Source organism: Zonotrichia leucophrys, chromosome 1A (assembly GCF_028769735.1).
Source record: "Zonotrichia leucophrys gambelii isolate GWCS_2022_RI chromosome 1A, RI_Zleu_2.0, whole genome shotgun sequence".
In the NCBI taxonomy this organism is placed as follows: domain Eukaryota; kingdom Metazoa; phylum Chordata; class Aves; order Passeriformes; family Passerellidae; genus Zonotrichia; species Zonotrichia leucophrys.
This window is the reverse complement of record NC_088170.1, coordinates 5,840,812-5,862,609: the sequence shown is the minus strand read 5'-3', so window position 1 is coordinate 5,862,609 and position 21,798 is coordinate 5,840,812. Positions and strand designations below refer to the sequence as shown.

General features: G+C 50.4%; 1 protein-coding gene across 2 annotated transcripts in view; it reads left to right on the top strand.

Moving 5' to 3' along the window:
* Positions 1–21,798, top strand: part of B4GALNT3 (beta-1,4-N-acetyl-galactosaminyltransferase 3) — a 61,864-nt gene that overhangs the window by 35,727 nt on the left and 4,339 nt on the right. Inside the window, exons 2-19 of one of the 2 annotated variants that reach the window (XM_064736488.1) lie at positions 1,129–1,232; positions 1,911–1,988; positions 8,604–8,699; positions 9,212–9,302; positions 10,162–10,262; positions 10,621–10,688; positions 11,202–11,280; positions 11,669–11,735; positions 13,440–13,583; positions 13,988–14,097; positions 14,589–14,689; positions 15,330–15,406; positions 15,971–16,970; positions 18,068–18,366; positions 19,216–19,369; positions 20,037–20,109; positions 20,542–20,695; positions 21,407–21,533. In XM_064736488.1, the coding sequence (XP_064592558.1) occupies positions 1,129–1,232; positions 1,911–1,988; positions 8,604–8,699; positions 9,212–9,302; positions 10,162–10,262; positions 10,621–10,688; positions 11,202–11,280; positions 11,669–11,735; positions 13,440–13,583; positions 13,988–14,097; positions 14,589–14,689; positions 15,330–15,406; positions 15,971–16,970; positions 18,068–18,366; positions 19,216–19,369; positions 20,037–20,109; positions 20,542–20,695; positions 21,407–21,533 (2,923 nt within the window). Of the gene's footprint in view, positions 1–1,128; positions 1,233–1,910; positions 1,989–8,603; positions 8,700–9,211; positions 9,303–10,161; positions 10,263–10,620; positions 10,689–11,201; positions 11,281–11,668; positions 11,736–13,439; positions 13,584–13,987; positions 14,098–14,588; positions 14,690–15,329; positions 15,407–15,970; positions 16,971–18,067; positions 18,367–19,215; positions 19,370–20,036; positions 20,110–20,541; positions 20,696–21,406; positions 21,534–21,798 lie in introns of those variants that run through there. The other variant, XM_064736496.1, reaches the window with a different exon arrangement.

Sequence of the window (21,798 nt, the reverse complement as noted above, 5' to 3'; positions counted from 1 at the left end):
CCTCAGGGCTCCCCTCTGCAGCTGTCACACAGCAGTGGGGACCTGCAGGGTCATGCCTTGAATCCTGTGACGTGCTGTGGAGAAAACCTTGGTGAGCAGTTGGCCTTGGGAGATGTTTTGACTTCAGGAAGCTGCAGGAGATCTGAATTTTCTGTGGTTTCCTCCCTTTAGTGAGGAAAGCAGGGGCAAAACCAGGTCCTTCTTCAAGGGTGTCCCGTGGAGACCCCTAGGGAAAAGCCAATCTTTTCAGAAGTGGAGTGCCAAGAACCTTCCCTAAGGGGGAGTGTTGATCCTATTATATTCTGAAAATCATTTCCTACCACGCTGGAGAATTGGCTTGTCAAAGCACAAATTACCCAGCAAGGAAATCACTGCCTCCAGATTCATTCGTAGCTCCTTTGTCTGCTCTGTGCTTGGCTGGTGTGTTAGGTAAATATTTGTACAACACAGAGAATTGCCTGCCTTTCTTCTCTTTTCCAAGGGTCAAAGAGATGTCAGCCATTGGCACTTGTGTGCAGCCAGGCTTCTGTGTTTGCTGGCAGGCAGGCTCCATGCCAGGATGCTGGAGCAGCCAAGGGGGCTGGCTCTGGTGGCCAGCAGCCCTTCCCAAAAGAAACAGGTTACTGATGCTTTGTCCTGAGCTTATTCCACAGGGCAGTGAGGTGCTGAGTGGGACAATGAAACCAAATAACCTCTCCCCTCTGCACAAGAGGAAAAATCCTGCTGCTCTTGGTGTCTTCCCTCCATTAATCTCCAGGGGTGAACTGATTTCTGTTGCCTATTTTTTTTTTATCTGAGTAATTTAAAGAATGTTCCTAGTTGTGTGGTGATTAATGAAATCTCTGATATCTATCTTAGAACTATGAATCTTTATTTAAGTATTACATTAATAAGAAGGAGGGAAGAGCTTTTAAGGAAAATACGGGCAATTTTTCTCTCTGTGCCAGTTTGCAAATTCCAAACAACATAAAACAACTCCACATCTCTGCTGGACCATTCCAGACTGTTGGAGGTCTCTCAGCCCTGCAAGGCCAGTTCATACTGGTGACTGCTACATTTTCTTTTCTAAGAAAAAAAATTCCCTGACACCTTTCTTTTTCCTGACACCTTTCTGTTTCCTCTGCACAGGATATGAGAGCTGGAGGGAGCTTGCTAAGGTTCTGTCAGACCCCAGTGGCCCAGGTGGGGACACGAGCCTTCAGCTGGACTATCCTCAGAGGCTGGGACACCAGGTGAGGAGCAGAACGTGCAGAAGGGCAGCCCTTCCTTTCTGATGCTGGCCCCAAGAGACCAATCTCACTTCTCACAGGAAGGAGAGCTTGCCACAGGCAAATTCTGAGCTGAGTCACAGCAATGTGAGCCTACAATGGCCCCACTGTAGCCAATTAAGGTGTTTTAGATGTACCAAGCCATAGCAGTGGGATGAGGCTGGCTGGGCTTGTGGCACAGGAAGGCAAGATAGAAGCAGAAGTGAAAGGTCAGCAGAGAGTTCATTGCTCTCCAGTGAAGCCCATCTCAGTGTTGTTGAGTGAAGGCAGTGCTGGGAGAGCTCTTGCTTGAACATTTTTGAAACATAGATGGGGAAAAAAAACCCCAGAGAATGACCTAAGTTTTAACTCTGTGCTAAAGTTAACTCTAGCAAGCAGTTATAAAATACCTGGTATCCTTTTCCCCCAGCAGCTCACCATGTAAATATGCTGTCAAAAAAACCAGGGAGCATTTTCACCCTGTTACATCCATGATATCTGGTCTGTCCTTTGGAAAGGGAGCTGGAAAACTTGTTTTATTTTCTCATATGTTCTTGTGATGAGGTTTGAACCCTCTTGTAGAGCTTGTGTACAACCACCTTGTACATGTCAGTGCGGTGCCATTTTTCAGGGTATTTTGACTTTTCTTTGCTTGTATTTCAGGTCCAAGAGCTGCAAATAGGTGGGAGGAATAAATCAAATTATGCAGCTGTTGGCAGCCCTGTCCCATGGATGCCAGAGGTGAGTGCCTTTCTCCATCATTTTGGGTGAGAGGGGTTATGGCTAGAAACCTGAACAGCAAAAATGAAAGGCAGGGAAGTATGGCTGGAAATTAATTCACTTTACTAGAAATCCACTCCCTGCTTAATGACACTTACAGACCTGAGTAATCATCTGGAAAGACTGGAGTGTCCAGATTCCAGGTAATTTGGTGTCTCCACAACTTAAGGCTCCAAGCGCCCACCTGCAATTCCAGGCAGCCCTCTACCTTCCTGAAAAGTGAAGTTTATTCAGGGCTGGGGTGTGTAGGGCCAATCATTCAATGAGCAAATACATGCAGAAGTGTCACACTGCTCTTGCTCTGGCTTTTGCTATCCAAAAGGGGATTAAGGTTTTCTGCATGTCCTAGGTGGAGATTTCTCCACTTCAGTGGCACTTCCATGAACAGAGACCCTCTCTGGTGACCCTTGCAGGCTGGGGTAAACACTCCCTTTGTTTCCTTCATGCCTCAATTACTCTTTCCTCCCCTGTTCCCTTATCTCATCATTCCTCTTCAGATAAGGGAGCAATGCAGCCTGCTTCTAATGAGAGGGACACCAGCCAGGGGGCATTCAGTTAATGGAGCCAGCTCACTAAATTCCTCAAGGTGATTAGAGACCTGCACAAATTAAGGAGCCTCTGGGAGTCCCCAGGGGAGAGGGAGCAGGCTGCTGGCCCTGCACTCAGATCTCCATATCTCACTGGTAATGGAGGGTGTATCCATCCAGCCACACCAAGGAGCATTCAGGTGCCTGCAGCTTTGGCTTTCCTGGCAGCAGCAGCAGCATCAGCCACTTTCCAGAGCCCAGAACCAGATCAGGCCATTGATCTGTTCTGCATTAGAGCATGGGCTCTGGAGTGCTGGTCCCAGCTGGAGCCTGGGTCTAGAGATTTCCCAGAGCAATGAATCTGGAGAGTGGCCAGGTTAGAGGTGCATTTGTGGCCTGGCACTTTTCTCTTTGGCTGTATAAAGCAAAATTTCCTGCCCTTGCTGCAGCACTGGTGTGCCCAGAGGGTCGGCAGAGTCCCCCTGACTGCAAACAGAGGCCAGTGCTTCACCAGTACCAGCTGCAGGAGGTGGAGAGGGATCCATGGGCACAGCTCTGTGCAGAGCTGCTTGCTGTCCTCCCAACCACCAACTGAAATTTCTCCCAGCCTGGGGATTAAGTTTTTCTGTGACTCTGCCCAAATTAATTACCCTGGGTCTGTAATCCCATTGTGCCCTTCCCACAGCATCTCTAATAACTTAATTGCAGCCTGATTCCTGGGGCGAGGGACACCAGGTTGCCTCACACAGCTCAGGGAGCTGGGCTTTGTTTTAATAGAGAGGCATATTCCTGAAAAACATAAATAATTAACAGGGTTGCAGAGTGAGCTGGCAGCCAGCATTGCCAAAAAAGGACAGGTTTCAGTTTTCCTCTCTCAGTTTCAGGATATGAGATAGGCAGCTTAAGTCTTCAGCCTTGGTTAATGTGGTAGGAAAGTGTGCTTATTGGAAATCCCAAATTGCATTTTTGCTTTGGCACCTGGGGGAAAGGAGGGTTCACCCTCGCTCCTGGTTCCTCAAGATGCCTGTGCACATGATGGTTGTTACCCTTACTGTCACCTCCAGGCACCAGAGCAAAGTCTTCCAGCATCACACACTGCCTGCCCAGGCTGGAGAGGTGTGGGGTGTTTTGTTTCATTGATTCAGAAATGTGCCTGGCTATCATCAGGGCAGAGCTGCATTTGACACTGCTGTAGGTGTGGGCAGGACTTTCAGAAAATGACTGAAAGGTTGGCCAGGCTGTTCTCATTTACCTCTGCAAAAGCATCTGCTCAGCTCTGAGAGGAGAAAGGTCTGGGCAGTGCTGGGGTGCATTTAAAATGTCCTTTCCTCCTTCATCTCTGCACAGCCTTCTCTCTGCAGGGAGGTGTGAGGGATGTACAGGAGCACAGCCCCTTGCAGGTAACACCTGTACAGTTGCACAGGTGCTGCACAAAACCAAAGGATTGTGCTGGGGTGTTGTCCTGCTACCAAACCTGCCCCAAGAGGAATCATCATCCTTTCCTGAGAGAACTGAAAGACAAAACTGTTGCTCTGTTGCTGCTCACTCTGTCTCTGCTGATGTCCCTTCCTTGTCCACTCGTGCCCATCCAGACAGGGGCTGCCTTGCTAACTTGTCTTGATGGATTCCCACAAGTGCCCAGCACAGCAGAGCGTGCTGCCAAGCCCAGCTGCTGGCTGCTCAGTGTCACCCAGCCAGGGGAGCTGGGCCAGGCAGGAGGAGGGGCCCCAGCCACTCTGAGGAGACAGAAGAGTCTCACAACCTCAGGAGTTTCTGGTTGGCAGCACAATGTCGCCTTTCTTCTGCAGCTCAGGCCCTCTCTGTGCCCTGTTTATCATTCCCTGGGCTGCGTGCAGCTATGCAGCTGATTTGCTTCTGTGATGCCAAAGCTGCCCAGGATTAAATTAGGAAAGCTTCTCCTCTCCATCCTGCTCCAGTTACAGGGCAGGAGGTCATGTCTGTGCTGCTGCAATTCTCTCAGCTTTGCTGCTTGCCCGGATCTTTCTTCCCTGGGCTCCTTGCTCAGCACAAGGAGCTGTGTGCTCCAGGGCACACTCACCCTGTGCTGTGTGTGCTCCAGGGCACACTCACCCTGTGCTGTGTGTGCTCCAGGGCACACTCACACTGCTCTGTGTGCTCCAGGGCACACTCACCCTGTGCTCTGTGTGCTCCAGGGCACACTCACCCTGTGCTCTGTGTGCTCCAGGGCACACTCACCCTGTGCTCTGTGTGCTCCAGGGCACACTCACACTGCTCTGTGTGCTCCAGGGCACACTCACCCTGTGCTCGGTGTGCTCCAGGGCACACTCACCCTGTGCTCAGTGTGCTCCAGGGCACACTCACACTGTGCTCTGTGAGCTCCAGGGCACACTCACACTGTGCTCTGTGAGCTCCAGGGCACACTCACACTGTGCTCTGTGGGCTCCAGGGCACACTCACACTGTGCTGTGTGCTCCAGGGCACATTCACCCTGTGCTCTGTGTGCTCCAGGGCACACTCACCCTGTGCTGTGTGCTCCAGGGCACACTCACACTGTGCTGTGTGCTCCAGGGCACACTCACCCTGTGCTCTGTGTGCTCCAGGGCACACTCACCCTGTGCTCTGTGTGCTCCAGGGCACACTCACACTGTACTCTGTGTGCTCCAGGGCACACTCACCCTGTGCTCTGTGTGCACCAGGGCACACTCACACTGCTCTGTGTGCTCCAGGGCACACTCACACTGTGCTGTGTGCTCCAGGGCACACTCACACTGCTCTGTGTGCTCCAGGGCACACTCACACTGTGCTCTGTGTGCTCCAGGGCACACTCACTGTTGCTGTTCTGGTGCCCTTGGTGTGTGACCTGTGCCTGTTGTGTGCCTGAGCTGGGATCATGCACTGCTGCTATTTCAGCAGGGTGATAAGCAACTGGGGAAAGGTGTTGGAGAAGCCCCAAGGGCAGGAGAACCCCTCTAAGTGGGAAGGTCACATAAAACCAGCTCCTTTGAATACTCAGACTCATGGTTTCTGTTCCTGGTTCTGGCCAAATCAGTCTACCCGGAATTTTCAATGATTTTAAGGGGAGATTTCCCCTTCTCCCCTTAAAAACATTTTTGATGTTTTTAAGGGGAGGAGGGGAAACTTTACTTGTTGCTTGCCAGGTCCTAAACTTCCTTTTGCAAAACAGGGCCAGGTAGGAAGTCAAACACAGGCCAAGCTGGGAAGGCAAATACAGTAACCGTGTTTTAGAATCATATTCTAAAAACCATATTTTAGAAAATCCATTGACACTTCTGTGCACATGAATTGCTCTATAACTGCAATCTGCAAAAGCCCCAAGCAGGAGATTTTTACACCACGTTGCATGTTTTACTCATATAGCAAACAGAAGAATTTCTCAGCTGCCTGTAATGGGCAGCTGTGAATTGAGTTGGAGGGACAGAGGTGATAGAGTTTCAAAACAGCTGCTACGCTGATGACTCGTGGGGGCCTAAAATTAAAGCCTAGCTCAGTTTTCAGTCCCAAAGCAGCACTTTGGGCAGCCAGCACTTATCTGTCAATAGTGTTCTTTTTTTCTCTTTAAGAGGAAACAGAAACTAAGTTAAGCTGCCTTTACTCAGGAGAAAATTTGTTGATTTAGAAAATATTTTAAAATTGCATGCAAGAAATACTTATTATTTACTAGTAATTATATCTAGTAGTTGTGAGTGCAGGAAAGCAAGGTGATCTCATTAACTCCTGCCAGAATCTCCTCTGTGGAGGCTTTGTGAAGATATTGGTGGTAGGAGAGTTGGGCTAGAAATCTCAGGAATTATCTCTATAAGTGTTGATGGTGTACCTAGTACAGTGGTGTCTGTCTTAATTTTTATTAGGCTGCCCTCTCCCTTATAGTGCCAAACTGCAGTGAAGTTTTGTATTGCAATGGGTCTGGTCCAAGTTTTACTCTGCAAACACTTGAGCAAGCATAGCCAGTCTTTTGGGATTTGCCTCATAAATATCTGTTGTTGCATTTGGGCTGCCCCTTGTCAAAGGCAGCCCAGCTTCGTTGCAGTCCTAAGCTTTGAGATCATCCCCGGGGTCTGTCTCTGGCAGCAGTGAGCTGCAGTGCCAGCCTGGCCACAGTGTGGGAGTGTTGTGCTACGTTTCATAGAGCTCTGAGCTGCTGCCTGCCCTGTGCAAGCAGTTCTCAAAAACAGAAAAAAAAATCCCAAAAAACCAGAATTATTTGTGAGTAGCAGCAGACTTCCACAGGACTCAGCTTCTGGCAGTGATTCTCTGTGGGAGCCCTGTTCCTCTCACTTCATGTTCCACAAGAAGCAGCAGTTGTCATTATTTGGTTTGGCTGAGAAAAGCAGTGTAAGACCCTTGGGTGTGAAGCTGGATTTGGCCCAGGGGCACGGGACTGCACAGCAATTAAATTCCAATCCAGTGTTTGTCATTGTTACAGTGATTTATTTGTATCACAAGTTCCTGCAGAGTCCCAGGTTTCTTTTGGCTGCCTTCATCACCCTGAGCCCTTTGCCTGTCTCCACTCTGATTCTGTGCATTGCTCTGAGGAGTTCCATCCAGTTTGCCTCGCTGCTTTTCCTCTTGTTTGGAGGGCAGAATCCAGGCTGATGGATGTCCCAGAGGAGGGGAGGGGAGCAGATGCTGGTGGGGACATCATGGGCTTGCAGACATCCATCAAGCCCTGCAGTGGGGACACCAGTGAGAGGGGGCTGATGAGAGACCTCTCCAGAGCAGCAGTGGTTGTGAATGTGCTTTGCCTGGCACACAGAAATGGTTTTCACATGCACAACTAAAAATCCACAGCTCGCAAGGAGCATCACTGCTGTGGAGCCAAATCTGCTTCACAGCCTTCCTTCAAGCCACAGTTTATTTCAAAGCACACCCCAAACCCACCATCCTGAGAAAAATAACTCAGTGAAGAAGTTTCTCTGGCAGAAGTGCACAGAAAGGCTGGACCCTCCTCCACTGTGCTGCTTCAGGCCTGCTAGAGCCTCCCCAGCAAAAACTAAGAATTTGCTGCCATCTGTAGACATTTGGGTGCTGTTCAGGCTGTTTCCCCAGCCCTGCTCCCACAGCCCTTATATAGGCAAGACAGCCACAGCAAAACCTCCCCAGTCCCAAGGCAACCTATTCCTTTCTTCAGCCTTTTGCCATCTAAGGTAGCTTGTAGCGTCTCCAGATTATTTATTCTTCACTGTTGGATGCCAGTGCTGCAAGGAGGATTTCAGTATCCAGCTCCACTGGCTGCAGGCAGAAAGCTTGGACTTTGCTGGGGAGCAGACAGTGATTCCCTTCTGAGTGGCTCTGACAGAAATAAATCTGTCCTTTCAGGAGTGTCTTGCTCAAGTCCCACAGTGGCCAGCAAGGTTTTCCCAGCCCAGCTGTGCTCCAGGTCTCAGCTGGACAGTGGCAGCCTGTCCTGATGGGGCTGGCTGCCTGGCAGGGAGCTGTACTCACACTGCACACCCTCCTGTGCTCTCCGGGCTGGAACCCCCACCTCCCTCAGTGTTTCTGTCTCTGCAGACACACAGAGGCTGTGCTGCCCACTGAGCTGCCTCTGCTGCTGCTCCCTACTCTGCTGGGCCTCCATCTCCCTGTGCCCACCATCTTCCATCAGCTTTACCTCTAGGATGTGCTTTGAGAAGCATCTCCCCTCCCTAGGGTGTCCCTTCTTCCTCAGGTCAGGAAAATAGCCCTGGGATGGTGTGGGAGTCCAAAACACCTTCTTGCAGAACATAAGGTGTTACATCATGGGGAGCCACACCATGGCTTCAGAGCACAGCCCTCTGGTGAAACACCTCCTTGATGAAGCAGAGCCCATGGAATTGAGGTGTCCCAAGCATTAGCACAGTTCCCTGGTGCCATTCAGGTGTGTGTGCCAACCCCACACCTTCAGCAGATGGGCAGCAGTGCTCTGGACCCTGCGGAGCATCCATCATAGCAAAGGAATCTTTCTTCACTCTCCCAAGCACTCCAGGGGCCATGGCCAAGGCTGTGAGAGCAGAAGAGGGACACAGGGGTTGGGTGCAGCAGTTCATGGTGCCCCATTTCTGCCTTCTAGTTCCAGGGCCAGGCCAACCTGCACGTGTTTGAGGACTGGTGTGGCAGCTCCATTGAGCAGCTCAGGAGAAACCTGCACTTCCCTCTCTTCCCTCACGTGAGTAAGACCATGGCATCCACTGTCCTGCAATTCCCAGCTCTGCTTCCCAGGTGGATCACCCTTGTTCCCTTCATGTCCTACCCATACCTCCCTCTCTGTCCTGCTTTTTGTTAAAATCCACCACCTCCCTCTCACCCACCTCCTCTGTCCTCCTGAGGGAGCAGGAGGCTTTCAGAAGGGTTCAAGGGTAGCAGCCCTTCTGCTGCACTGGGGAGGGTCATTTCACACCTGCTGGCCTGCCAGGGCTCAGACACAGGTGAAGGAGCCCTGTATTTGGTGTTCTCCTTCCAAATGCCTTCCATGCCATGTCCTGTCCCCACCATCTCAGTGCATCCCCTTCTCAGCAGCACCTGCTCCATCTCATTTCTTACTTGGTTGGCTCTTTCACTCTGCCTCCATCCTCCTCTCAGAGAAAACCCTCTGCCTGCCTGTCCCAGGGTTTTTGATTCTTCCCTTTTTCCTATCACATCTAAAATGATTTCTATTAATTTTTTCTTCTTGCATTTCAGACAAGAACTATGCTGAAGAAGTTGGCTGTGTCCCCAAAATGGACCAACTATGGTCTCCGGATTTTTGGTTACCTGCATCCTTTCACTGATGGTGAGGGCTCTGAGTGCCTTCACTCGTGTCTCTTGTCACCTCCCCCTGCCTCCCCTCCTGGTGCTGAACCACTGGTGCCCTCACCCTGGCAATTCCAACACCAGGTCCCTTGTGTGGGTGGTGTGTGTGACTGGCCACAGCCTTGGTGTGGCTGGAAGCACGTCTGCCTCTCCCTGGTGAGGAGAAGCACAGGAGAAAGCAGATGGGAAGTGTTGATAAAGGAGAAAGCAGATGGGAATGTTGATAAATAACAATGCTGTTGTGAATGCACAGCCCATGGTGGGTATACGGCCACGAACAATCCCTGAGCTTTGCCTCCCTCCCTGGCATGGCCAGGACTGTCCATGACATCAGTGATGTCCCTTGTGCTTGCCATGAATGCCATCTGACAGCAGTGACATCTGTGTCCCCCAGCTGCATGCCTCTGCCCCGAGCAGCCTGCTGGCATCAGCCTCTGTCACTGGCCTGCAGCTGCCATCCCTGTGACCCTGGACAAAGGGTGAACCTCAGTCTCCCTGTGTGGCTCATTCCTCCACCCAAACACTGCATCTCATGCACAGTTTTGCTCTGGAAGCAAAAGGGATATCAGGGGAGGCTTTGCACAGACTTCTTAGCTTTCCAGGTTAGATGTCAGGTGAAGCCAGTGCAGGAGGGACACTGAACCAGTGACATCTGAAAAGTTTGTTTTCGGTCACAGCAGAGTTAGTAGAGAGGTTCAAAGGCAGGAAGGTGATAATATCAAAAGGGAAGGATGGTCTCACCAGGAAAAAGGGTAAGGAGAGCATTTTAGAGGAGCAGGATCTGTTCTGTGCACAAGCCCTTACCCCAAGCCCTACTTACTCCCTGCATCTCTCGACAGGGGAGTTTCAGTTTGCCATTGCTGCAGATGACAACGCTGAGTTCTGGCTGAGTGCAGATGAAAAGCCCTCTGGTGTGCAGCTGCTGGCCAGCGTAGGCAAGGTACAGTGCATGCTGCATGGCTTCTCCCCTCGAGGCTTTCATGTTCCTGTGGGGACAGAGACCTTCCTGACTTACTGCTTCCTTGGACTACCCGGGTTTCTTTCCCTGCCCAGCCACAGGTGCCAGATGGGGCATGACATGTGATATCTTAAGCCATTTACCTCTTGGTAGTGCTATTGGGACTCCCTTGTTCACAATTAGGGGACTTAAATCTGTCCACAGGTGATGGATTTCACAGATGACTTACCAGGAGGAATTGGAGGCAAGAGGGAGTTAAATTTTCCTTTTTTATCATTGTCAGTGCAGTAACAAGGGGAGAAACTCATATTAACTAGAGCTATCTTCTGTCTCTTCACAGACAGGGAAAGAGTGGACTGCACCAGGAGAGTTCGGGAAATTTCACAGCCAGAAGTCAAACATGGTGAGGTGAGTGAGCAAAGTCCCCCAGTCCCAGCCAGCTCTGCACATGACCAGGAAATCACAAGGATAAGGGAAAAGCACTCAGGCTTGCCCTGAGGAGTTTCGCAATACAGAGAAAGGGATTACTCTAGGGTATTGCCAGAGCCTGGCTGATTTACTGCAGGAATGCAACACTGGATTTTTCTTCCCTGCAGCAATCAACCACCAGCACATCCAGGCTCCCCTATATGAACTGTATCCCAAGCTTCCTGTCTCCAGGTTTCCTAGAGGCCAAAGCCCAGCAGGCCACACTGAGAGGGAGTTATTCAGAATTAACTGGGAAGGTTCTGGAGTGCTCCAGGTGCATAAGTGAAGCTGCCTATCTCACTGGCAGGATCTAAATTTTCTTGGCAGCACTAACCCCGCCTACCCTGAGAATTAGGTTGTTTCAGGGGTGTGGTTGCTCTGCACTCATTGTCTGCTGACAAGCTAAGAAATGTTCCTTAATGCTCCTGGTGACAGACACCTTGTTCTTGGCAGGTTGTCAGCCCAGGGCAGGTACTACTTTGAGGTGCTGCACAAGCAGGATGACAGAGGAACAGACCATGTGGAAGTAGCAGTGAGTCTGTGCAAATGGCGGTCCCCTATATGTGTCCCCACAGAGCTCAGGAGTGATGTTTGTAACCGTTTCCCTCCTTTCCCTGGCCTCAGCTGCTCATTGCATGAGATGTGGCTCATCCCTCCCAGAGCCCTTACCTACTTCTGTGTGAAATAGTCTTGGCCATGTGTCAGGACCCCTTCCTTTGCTTATTTGGGATAGATCTGCCTTCTCTGGGGTCTCTCGAAGCTTTTTGGCCTTTCCTGGTTGGATGTGTCCTGTAGGATCTCTGCTCATTCCAGTCTTTTGCTGCTGGGTAAATTCAGTCCTAGTAGGGGTAGTGTGTTCCTTTTGTTCAGCCTTGGTTAACTCCATAGGTACTTCATTTTAATGTGTTTCTCTGTTCCAGTGGAGACTGAATGATCCAGAAGCAAAGTTCAAAGTCATTGACTCCCAATATCTCTCCCTTTTTGCTAGTAAGTATCTTCATCACAAGTTTTCCCAAGCACCTCCCCATTCTTCCTAAATGTATCAGTATCCAGTGTTTCACCATGAATCATTGTCTAGCCAGGAAAATACCAGGCCTACACATCATTGGGAGAAAAAGGTGGGGACAGTTCAGGAGAAAGACTTCTGGACAAGAGTGTGACTCATTATTAAACATGGGAGAAACAGAAGTAAGATTGGAGCATTTTTTCAGGGAAGTCTAGAGCTAGTGAGGAAGGGCAGAGAGGAGAGTCTGCAAAGGTGAGAAGTGTTGAGGATTGGGAGTAACACAGGATGGAGATTGCTTGCTGAGAGCCAGGGGGAACATGAGTCCCAAAACATGGGAGCTGTGTCCAGCTGCCAGCTGGACACAACCAGGGAGAAGGGGCTGCTCTGGCACTTCAGGGGATTTCACTCTGGGTCCTGAACATAGCAGGATACACTGGCAAGGATGGGGGATGCTGCTTTCTTCTGTCCCAGCCTCAAGTCTCTGAGTTGGTGCTGGATTGCTGCAAACACATCAGTCCAGTCCCTCCTGTTTTGTAAACCCTTCTTAGCACATCAAGTGATGGTGTTATCAGTTAAGAAGCTCCTTAGTCCTGTTTACCCTTACCCAGCTTTGTCATCATCACTTTCCTCTGCCAGCATTCCCCCTTTCCATGTCTACTGCTGTTGTCTGCCAACATTTCTGGGGTTTTTTTCATAGCAGCCCTTTTGTGCATGGAAGACTCCCTGATGTAATCAAGGCATCTGTTTGCTGTGTCTTGGATCACAACCTGCTGCTGCATTTTCTGAAAGCTCCCTTGTGGCTAGGACTAGGCTCTCCATTTGGTCTTCCATCTTCATCCTTCTTCCTTCTGCTCTTTTCTTCTTACTCATTACCTATAGAATAGAAGGCTGACATTCCAGAAGATCCCTTCACAATTAGGTACAGTGCTGCAGTCTCATTTTTATCTGTTGCCTTCTGCCCATAGTTTTTTCCTTCATTCATATTAGCCTTTGGCTTTATTACATGACATCCCATTCTTTCTGGGGTTCCATGTAGTTCAGTACCCCAAAGTTGCCCACCAGTAGTGCCCTTGGCAGGATATTGCATTTCCTTCATGGATATTTATTCAATTCCCCTCATTTTAGAATAAGATCCATGGAGACATGAAGTCTGTGACGGCAGCACCCAAGGAAAAATGTAACCAATACCCAGTCTTGAGTTTGAGCTTCAGTCTTGAGTTTGAGCTTCAGTCTTGAGTTTGAACTTCCTGTTGTTCTTGGCTTTCTGTGGGGCTTCATTCCCTTTCTGGAGTAACATCCACCTCAGCCACTGAAGGTCCTTCCTTTGCCCCTCAGGTTTCTCCTCCATACATCTCTCTTCATCTCCTTTGAAAAGAAACTTAATACAAATAACAGGCTGCCAGCATGGAGCCTGTTCTTTGATGGTGTATCCAAGGCAAGAGATCATTTTTATCCACTCCTCATCACTGTGTGTGTTTGCTTTCAGTGAAAGCCGTGTTCCCACCCCACAGCTTCTCTACCTCCAGATTTCTGGGTCAGAGCCTTTCCTTTGCCTGTGCCAGAAACAGCATTGGTGCCAGGGATGCAATGCCATTTGGAAAGGGCTGGCACTGGAGAGAGGTGTTTTTTTGGACAAGGAGCAAGTTAGCCCCGTCTCCCCCTTGTGTTCTCTCTCTGGTCTCCAGATGAGACGCTTCTGAAGATGGATGAGGTTGGGCACATCCCGCAGACGCTGGCCACTGGCAGGAGCTGGGCTGCTGGCAACACTGGCAGCAGGGTACACCCAGCTGACATGCTGAAGCCTGACCCCCGGGACACTCTTTATGAAGGTGAGACTTGGAAAGCAGCTGAGGGAGTAACTGCAGCCCGTGCAGGAGCACAGCTTGCTCCTGGAAGGATTGTCCTCCTGCACTGCAGTTATCCAGGCCATGCTTTTTTATTCCTGATGTAAAAGAGAGGGACAGCTACAATATCAGTCAGAGTAGGAGACAAAGCACAGACTAAAGCCAGCTCCTCTTTCTTGGTATCCAGCTCAAGCCGCATCCCCAAGCTTATTTTTGTGTGAGCGTCTTAAAGGAATGTAAAGAGCTGAGCTGTGCAAGAAGGTTTGTTTAATCTATCCCTTAATATTTCACATGGCTAAATAGAACCCAGGGACAGAAGTAGCTGAGCTGGTGTGTGGTTGCAGCAGGGCTCCTCCTGCAGCCCTTGCCTGTGTGTTCCTTGCCTGCAGTGCCTCTGCTCAGCAAGTCCCGCGTGCGCCGGGCCCTGCCCGACTGCCCCTACAAGCCCAGCTACCTGGTGAATGGATTTCCTCTGCAGCGCTACCAGGGCCTCCAGTTTGTAAGTTGGATTTCTTAACCTGATTCTTGCCAGGGATACACAAGGAGGAAGAAGAGATCCTGTTAGCCATGGGCCCTGAGGCCACGTGTTAGCCAAAGGCCTCCCTGCCTTTGCAGGGAGTCTCACAGTGGTTGAGGGTTTCATTCTCCATGGGGGTGACTGTAATATGTGTGGATTACTAAAGCCATGGACATCTCTTCAGGAGGACTTGGCCACCTCTCTCCCAGTTAGTTCTCACTCTGTTGTAGGACTTAAGCTCACAGTTAGAGAGGTGGGCAGATGCTGAGGGAGAGGGTAAAAGGCACATGCATACATACATACATATATACATACATATATCTCAGCATGCTTTCTTCTTCTCACAGCCTGCTCCTGGACAGAAAAAGAGTGAGCAACTCCTGCTGGTTATCCTGCAGCTATGTCTGGGTCACCTTGTGACTGATGCCTGGCATTTATGAGGGTTTCACTGTGTCTTTCTCTCCTCTTCACAGGTTCATCTATCCTTTGTTTACCCGAATGATTACACCCGCCTGAGCCACATGGAGAAAGACAACAAATGCTTCTACCAGGAAAACCCTTATTATTTGGAAAGGTAGCATGCTGTGAATTTGGGGTTACTAGCAGGGTGGGGAGAAGCTTGAAGGCTGGAATTGGTGTGGAATTTCATGCTCCCTTCTTAATTCTTAAAGATCCCTTAAGTCTTGCAAAACATTAAAGCATTTATAGTTTCTTTTGATAACTTAAGTGAAAATATGTTTAGGTCTCCAGGGGAAACTACCAGTGCTTTTCTTACACGGTTAGCCCAGTAGCTGAGTCAGAGCATGTTTGTTCTCTTACATCAGGCAGTATATTCCCAGCCAGCTTGGCCTGCAAGTGGCTGGAGCCTCCTGATAGCTGTCACTATGAAAGCCAAGCTGTGGCCACCACCAGGCCTTTCTCTGGGGGAAGAAATGCATGCCACTCATCTTCACTGGTGCTCAGATCCCAGTGGTGGCCCCACAAGGGAGCTGCTACTTGTTGCATGCTCCCTACTGCCACAATCAGACATCTTGTGCAAGGACTCCCAGCCATCCAGGAGGACTTTTTTGCAGGATAAAGAGGGTCACTTTCCCAGTAAGATAGCTGATTATGACCCCCCTGTGCTCAGAATATTTTTCCTTCTTCCAGGAAGGAAAGGAAAGAAAAGGCAAAGTAACATTCAGCAAACTTGTGTTTTGCTCTTCTCTCTGCAGATTTGGGTTTTACAAGTATATGAAAATGGATCGGCCAGAGAAGAGCCTGGATTCTGGAGAAAGGACAGAGCAGCCAGGTAGGGGCCCTAATGTCAGAACCCAGGGGATCCTTTTATCTGTCGCTTTTGTGTGTGGTTTTGAGCAGCATCAGCTGAAGGAAGCTGTTGACTTTCCATGCCAGAGAAGTCTCAGCCTTTCCCTGCCAGATTGCTGTGTCTGGGAGGAGACTTTTGCTGCCACTTTTACTTCCCTTAAGGGCAGGTTGGGACCTCACCAAACAGTGGGGCTGCAGTAGACAACATGACAGCTCTCAGGCCCACAGCTTAGCTGAGGGGCAATTCTAGCAAAACCATGGGCAGGAGTAGCACAGCCAGAGGTGTGCAGTGTGGCAGCCTGTGGTCACACCTGCCCCGCACAGCTGAGGGCAAAGCCAGACAGCTCCACAGCCTTTGGCAGTGGTGAGTGCTGAGGAAGCTGAGCATGGCTCCAATGTGGGAGAGCATTCCTGTCCCTCTGAGCAGGAGAGACAGCACTGAGAGGAGGCAGGAGAGAAGGAGCTGCCCCCCTGCCTGGTGGGTGCCTGGGCAGGGCAGGGAGGCAGTGGGAGGATGCCAGAGGTGTAACTTTGATTCATCCCGCAGGCTCCCAGGAGGGGAACCTGGATGAGCTGCAGTACGAGGAGCAGGACGTGGAGAGCACCAGTGCCCCTGAGCAGGCTGGCATAGGGAGGGCAGGGCCAGCAGGCAATGTCCCCAGCAGTGTGCTGGGCAGTGACAACATCCACCAGGACTATTCCCTCCGGGAGCGCCGCCGGCTCCTCGCGGTCACGGGGGACGACACAGGAGAGGAGATAAGGAGGAGGAGGACAAAAAGGTCTGGTATCAAATCAGCCATGTTGGCCTCTACCAACCAGAGCCTCAGCCTGCCTGGCCTAGAGGGAAACCCAGTAACGAAGAGGCCCCGTGTGAAAGCTGGTGTCAAAGACAATTCCAGGAGCCCTCCGCAGCACGCCAGGGCCATCCAGGGGAGAGTGCCTGTCAGAAGGACAATCCCTCCTGCTGGGACTGTGTCTCAAAGGCAGCAGTCTCTTGGTCACCCCAGGGACTCAGGGGTCACAATTCCCAGCAGGGTAGGACCTCGAGGAGGCCTCAGCACCGCAAAGGACAGGCTGCAGCCAGGAGGCACCGTGCCAGCTGGGAAAGGAATCCCAGTCTCTGGCAGAGCTGGGAGACAGGCAGTGAGTGCTGCCAGCCCCAGCCAGCAGCCCGGGCTGCCACAGTGGCTGAGCCAGGTGCAGTCCTACATTGCTGAGCAGAAGGTGGCCAGCGATGGGGATGTGGGTGAAGGAGAGGCACAGGTGGCATCTCCTTTGAAAGACAAGTCTGGAGGAGCAGCAGAGGAGGAAGAGGTGGATGGGGAGCCAGAGGAGGAAGATGAGGAGGATTTTGATTACGTACCAGTGTTTGACCAGGCAGTGAACTGGGAGCAGACCTTCAGCATGAACAACCTGGACTTCCATATGCTGCGCACAGACTGGATTGACCTCAAGTGCAACACCTCAGGAAATTTGCTGCTAAGAGAAAGGGAGGCCCTGGAAGTCACACGTGTCTTCCTGAGGAAGCTCAACCAGAGGAGTAAAGGGTAAGGTGCAGTGAGAAAATGAAGGGACACTGTCCCAGAGCCGGTTTACAATACTCTGTGGGGAATACCTGTTACGTGAGTAACTGGTGAGAATCAGAGGATGAACTAGATGTGGTAAATAAGATTTCAGGCAAGGAATCTGTGTAGAACACTGGACTTTAGGCACACTTCTTTTTCCTGAGAAGTGGCACCAGCTTTTGCTGGTACTCTATTGTTACATGGTCTTGGTATGTTTCTTTTTCTTCTCAAGACTTACCATCCCTTCTGGGAAACAGACACACTTCCTCTAGCCTCAATAAGCTAAACAGTCTTAACTCCTGACCTTTCTGTTGGGCTGGCCTTAATTTTTATGATTTTTTTACTAATCTTTTCTGGTTTCAGTTGATGTTAATCTTCCCATACATAAGTGACCAATATCCTGGATGTTTTATGGAATGGGTGTTATTAGCTTCTAATCCCTGCTGGAACTAGGCCTAATGTTACATACTAAGATCACATTTACTTTTTCAGGATCACACCAGTCACAGCCAGGTGTATCTGACCAGCACACACAAGATTTTCTCAGGATTTTTAATTTACAAGCATCTGGTTTATAACAGAAACACTTGCTATGATCTGAAAGGGCATGACCTGGCATTTCATCCAGTTTTGGCCATTCTGAATCTACAGCCCTGCCAGTTTTTACTGTATGATTGCTCAGTCCTACTCCATATTCCTGTTTGATAAGGTGTCTTGAGCCAGTTTCAGCAGCCCAAACATGCTCCTTGTGCCAAAATCATTGTAGGTGGTGTTGAATACACTCGCTATTACCAGCCCTACACAATCATTCAGACACATTTGTTATTTTCTGTGTCACCTTTATTTCATTTCTCTTGCCAAATATTTTCTCTCTTGGCCGGAATCCCAGGTCTAATCCCACACTCTTGTGGATTTAGGAGAAACAGGTGCTACACATTCCCATGGAACTTGGAAGCGGCGCAGCAAAGCAGGGGGGAAGCTGGGGACAGAAAGGCTTGTACTGGCCCAAAGGAAGGAGCCCAGCAGGGCTGGGGGAGGGACAGGGCCAGGATGTGCCCACAGCAGCCGTGTCCCTGCAGGCGCTTCCAGCTGCAGCGCATCGTGAACGTGGAGAAGCGGCAGGACCGCATGCGGGGCAGCCGCTACCTGCTGGAGCTGGAGCTGCTGGAGCAGGGCCGGCGCCGCGTCCGCCTCTCCGAGTACGTCTTTGCCCGCGGCTGGCAGGGCAGCAGCAGCCACGAGGACGACGAGAGGAGGATGAGGAACCTGGTGTGGGGCCACCGGCGGCGCCTGATGGCTGCGGCGAGCGAGCCGGAGCTGTGCTGGCCCCAGGGGTTTTCCTGGAACCACCAGGCTGTCGTTCACTTCGTGGTGCCAGGTAAGGGGAGCTGCCTTCCCAGGACGTTGAGGGGTGGCACAGTGGGTTGTTCCCATGAGGGCAGTCATGGACAGTGGGTCTGAGCCAGTCTCAGCCATCTTACTTGGGTCAATGTCACATTCACATTCTGTGGAAAAATCCCTTCGCCCAGGATCTTTCTCCTGGGAAGCTGAGAAGCCTCAGAGAAAAAGGAAAACAACTTTTATCTCATTTGCTTCTCCTGTGTTGGGCTCACATGTGGAATGTGTGTGGAGATCATTTACCCACAGGTGGTTGTTTCATTGGTTTCTGGTGTGAATTATTTTGACTGAATGGCCAATCAGTGCCAAGCTGTGTCGGGACTCTGGAAAGAGTTACGAGTTTTCATTGTTATCTTTTTAGCATTTAGTAAGTATCCTTTCTGTATTCTTTAGTGAAGTATAATGTAGTGTAGTACAGTGTAGTGTAGTATAGTGCAGTATTCTTTAATATAATATAGTATCATAAAATAATAAATTAGCCTTCTGAGAACATGGAGTCAGATTCATTGTTCCTTCCTGCTACAGGGCACCCCGCATATATAAGAGGTCACTTCCAATTTCTGTTCTCTCCGAGTAAAATACCCTCAAAAATATGATAGGGCCCAAGCAGCCGTGGCTTGTAAGCTCTGAGAAAGCCCCTGTGACATGGTGGGGAAGAACCCACACTGGTTCCTTGGCTCTGTGGTCCAGGTTTTCAGCCTGGGCCTATTGCATCATCCCTGAAAGGTTGTCGAGGTTTGACAGAAGGCAAGAAGCCTTGCATGTTGAGAAAAACCACCACCATTTAAATCAGTTTGCTTTGTTTCTCTCCCTGTTGCAATACAACCAGTGAAGAACCAGGCACGTTGGGTGCTGCAGTTCATCTCTGACATGGAAGAGCTGTTCCGAGTCACCAAGGATCCCCACTTCAGCGTCATCATCACCGACTACAGCAGCGACGACATGGATGTGGAGAAGGCTCTGAAAAGGTCTACCTTGCACAGGTGGGACTACTGCTTGGTGACAAAATGCTGCCCACACACATAAGCCTGCAAATGGCACATTTGGCAGTCTCTGTGTGTTGACCAGCCACAGCCTGCTGCAGCTGGAACACCACAGACACCATCCATCCACACCCTGCACGTACACGAGAATGTGTTTTTGTTATGATGTGCATACGCATATATGCATGGAGCACTGTTAGGAAAGTGTAAGGCAATACCTGGTGTAGTCTTCCAGCTAAATTTATTGAATTTGTCTCATTTTTCAAGATTGCAAGAGAGAAGAGAAAGCAAGTCTCTCAGTGGTGGGGCAGGGGGAGCACAGAAAAGATAAGAAAGCTCTGAGAAGTGGGACAGAGAGTGTGGAGACCTCTGTTTGCTGGAATGATCTGAAACAGCTTTGGCTGGTCATTTCTGTTACATGCCAGGGGTTTCCAGGTCTAGTCCTAGGGCAGGGCTGGGCTAGAGCTGAGAAGAGTTTTGCTAGGCTCTGTTCAGGGGCAAGGCTCTCTGGGCAGACTGGAACAGGGAGCAGTGCGCTCTCCCAGCAAAGGTTTCCTCTGCTCCAGAGGGTGCATGGGGCAAGGGCAGCTCCATGGCCCAGTGCTGTGTGGAGCTGCCTGCAGTGCCTCCCATGCCACTAAAATTCCCGTTCCCCTCTGACCCCCAGCTATCGGTACCTGAAGCTGACAGGGAATTTTGAGCGTTCTGCTGGGCTGCAGGCGGGGATAGACCTCATAACGGTGAGTCTGGGGGGCCCTGGGTGGGCAGGGCAGTTTGTGGTGTGTGTCTGGTGTTGCTTTGGTACTGAACACGCTGGTTTTTAGGGAAGGGAATAGCCTGGCAGACCAGTTCAAATGTAGGTGTGTTTCCTGTCCTTCCAGAGTAAGGATCTCTTTATTCTGAGGAGCCTGTGCTCTGTTTGATTCTTGGTCTGTCTGCTGGGACTGTCAGACAGGAGGGAAGTCAGCAGTAGCAGCTTTGTGATCCTGGCTCTGCCAGGTATTTCACACTCATCATTGATCAGCCAATGGACATTTTCCCAGCCCTTGGGAACTCAGTTTCTGATGCAGCAATGAGATTTTGACTCCCATATTTCTGTCTTCCTGCCCCTCAAGAAATATTTACTTAAAGTCAACCTATTTTTTTTTCCCAACCGGTACAATTGGTTCCAGGACCCACACAGCATTGTCTTCCTGTGTGACCTCCACATCCACTTCCCAGCTGGAGTCATCGATTCCATCAGGAAGCACTGCGTGGAAGGCAAGATGGCCTTTGCACCCATGGTCATGAGGCTGCACTGCGGGATGTCCCCACAGTGGCCTGATGGTAAGAGGGCTCAGACTTTGGGAAGTGGGGAAAGAAGGAAGTGCCTGCCTCCTCTACAGTTGTTCCTCTGGCACTGTCAGGGTCTGGAGCTTGAGGTACTTCCAAGTCCACAGGATGAGTGTGTGTTAGACACAGGATGGGGTTTAACAGCATCAGGTACCTGGAATTTGAGATCAAAAATCTAGCAGGACCCTTGATATGGTGTTTCTCTTGGTTGTCTTCTAGGACCCTTTATGGATTTAAGGACCTTGAAAAAATGATCCTTTATTCCTGTCTGTCCATATCTCTCTTTTCTGAAGGGGCACAGCCTGTCCTGAGAAGAGCTAGTAGACCAGGGGTGAAGGAAACCAAGCCAAGTTGGAAGGAGAAAAGTGGCACAGCATAGGATTTCCTTTATACAGAGGTGGCCATCCTGAGCCATCTAGGCACAGGGACAACACTGGGAAGCTGGGACAGTCCAGGAATTGTGTTGCCAGACAGGAGATGTGAGAGGCCCTGCTAACAAGTTGACAGGACAGACCATGCTCTCTGTCCACAAGCCTTTCTCGTTCCCAAAGCTGGTTGGCATGGTTGGCTCTGCCTTGGTGCTGAGTTTACTCCCTGGTGTCAACATTGTGCTGAAGTAGCTGGAGTCTCACTCCAGCAGCTGTGCTGGAGCCATCAGTGGTTCAAAACCCCAAGAAAGCTGTGCCTCTTTTGTGCTCTCTTCAGGCTACTGGGAGGTGAATGGGTTTGGTCTCCTGGGCATTTACAAGTCTGACCTGGACAAAATTGGAGGCATGAACACAAAAGAGTTTCGGGACCGCTGGGGAGGAGAGGACTGGGAGCTCCTTGACAGGTAGGTGTCCACTGTCACTGTTCAAATGCTCAGGAGGGGAAGCCCATCAGATCCTGGAGAAGCAATGACCATGGGAGTGGGGTTCTAAGCAGGTTGAGATGACTTCTGCCACCATAACCTTGGCCAGTGAGGGAGAATCTTTGAGCATATCCTGACCTCAAACCTAGTAGGTGAGGAGACACAAAACACTTCATTTCAGCCACTAGTAAGAGAAGAGCTGTTTTCTGCTGCCTTCCAGCCACACTGCTGGTTGGGCTCCTGCAGA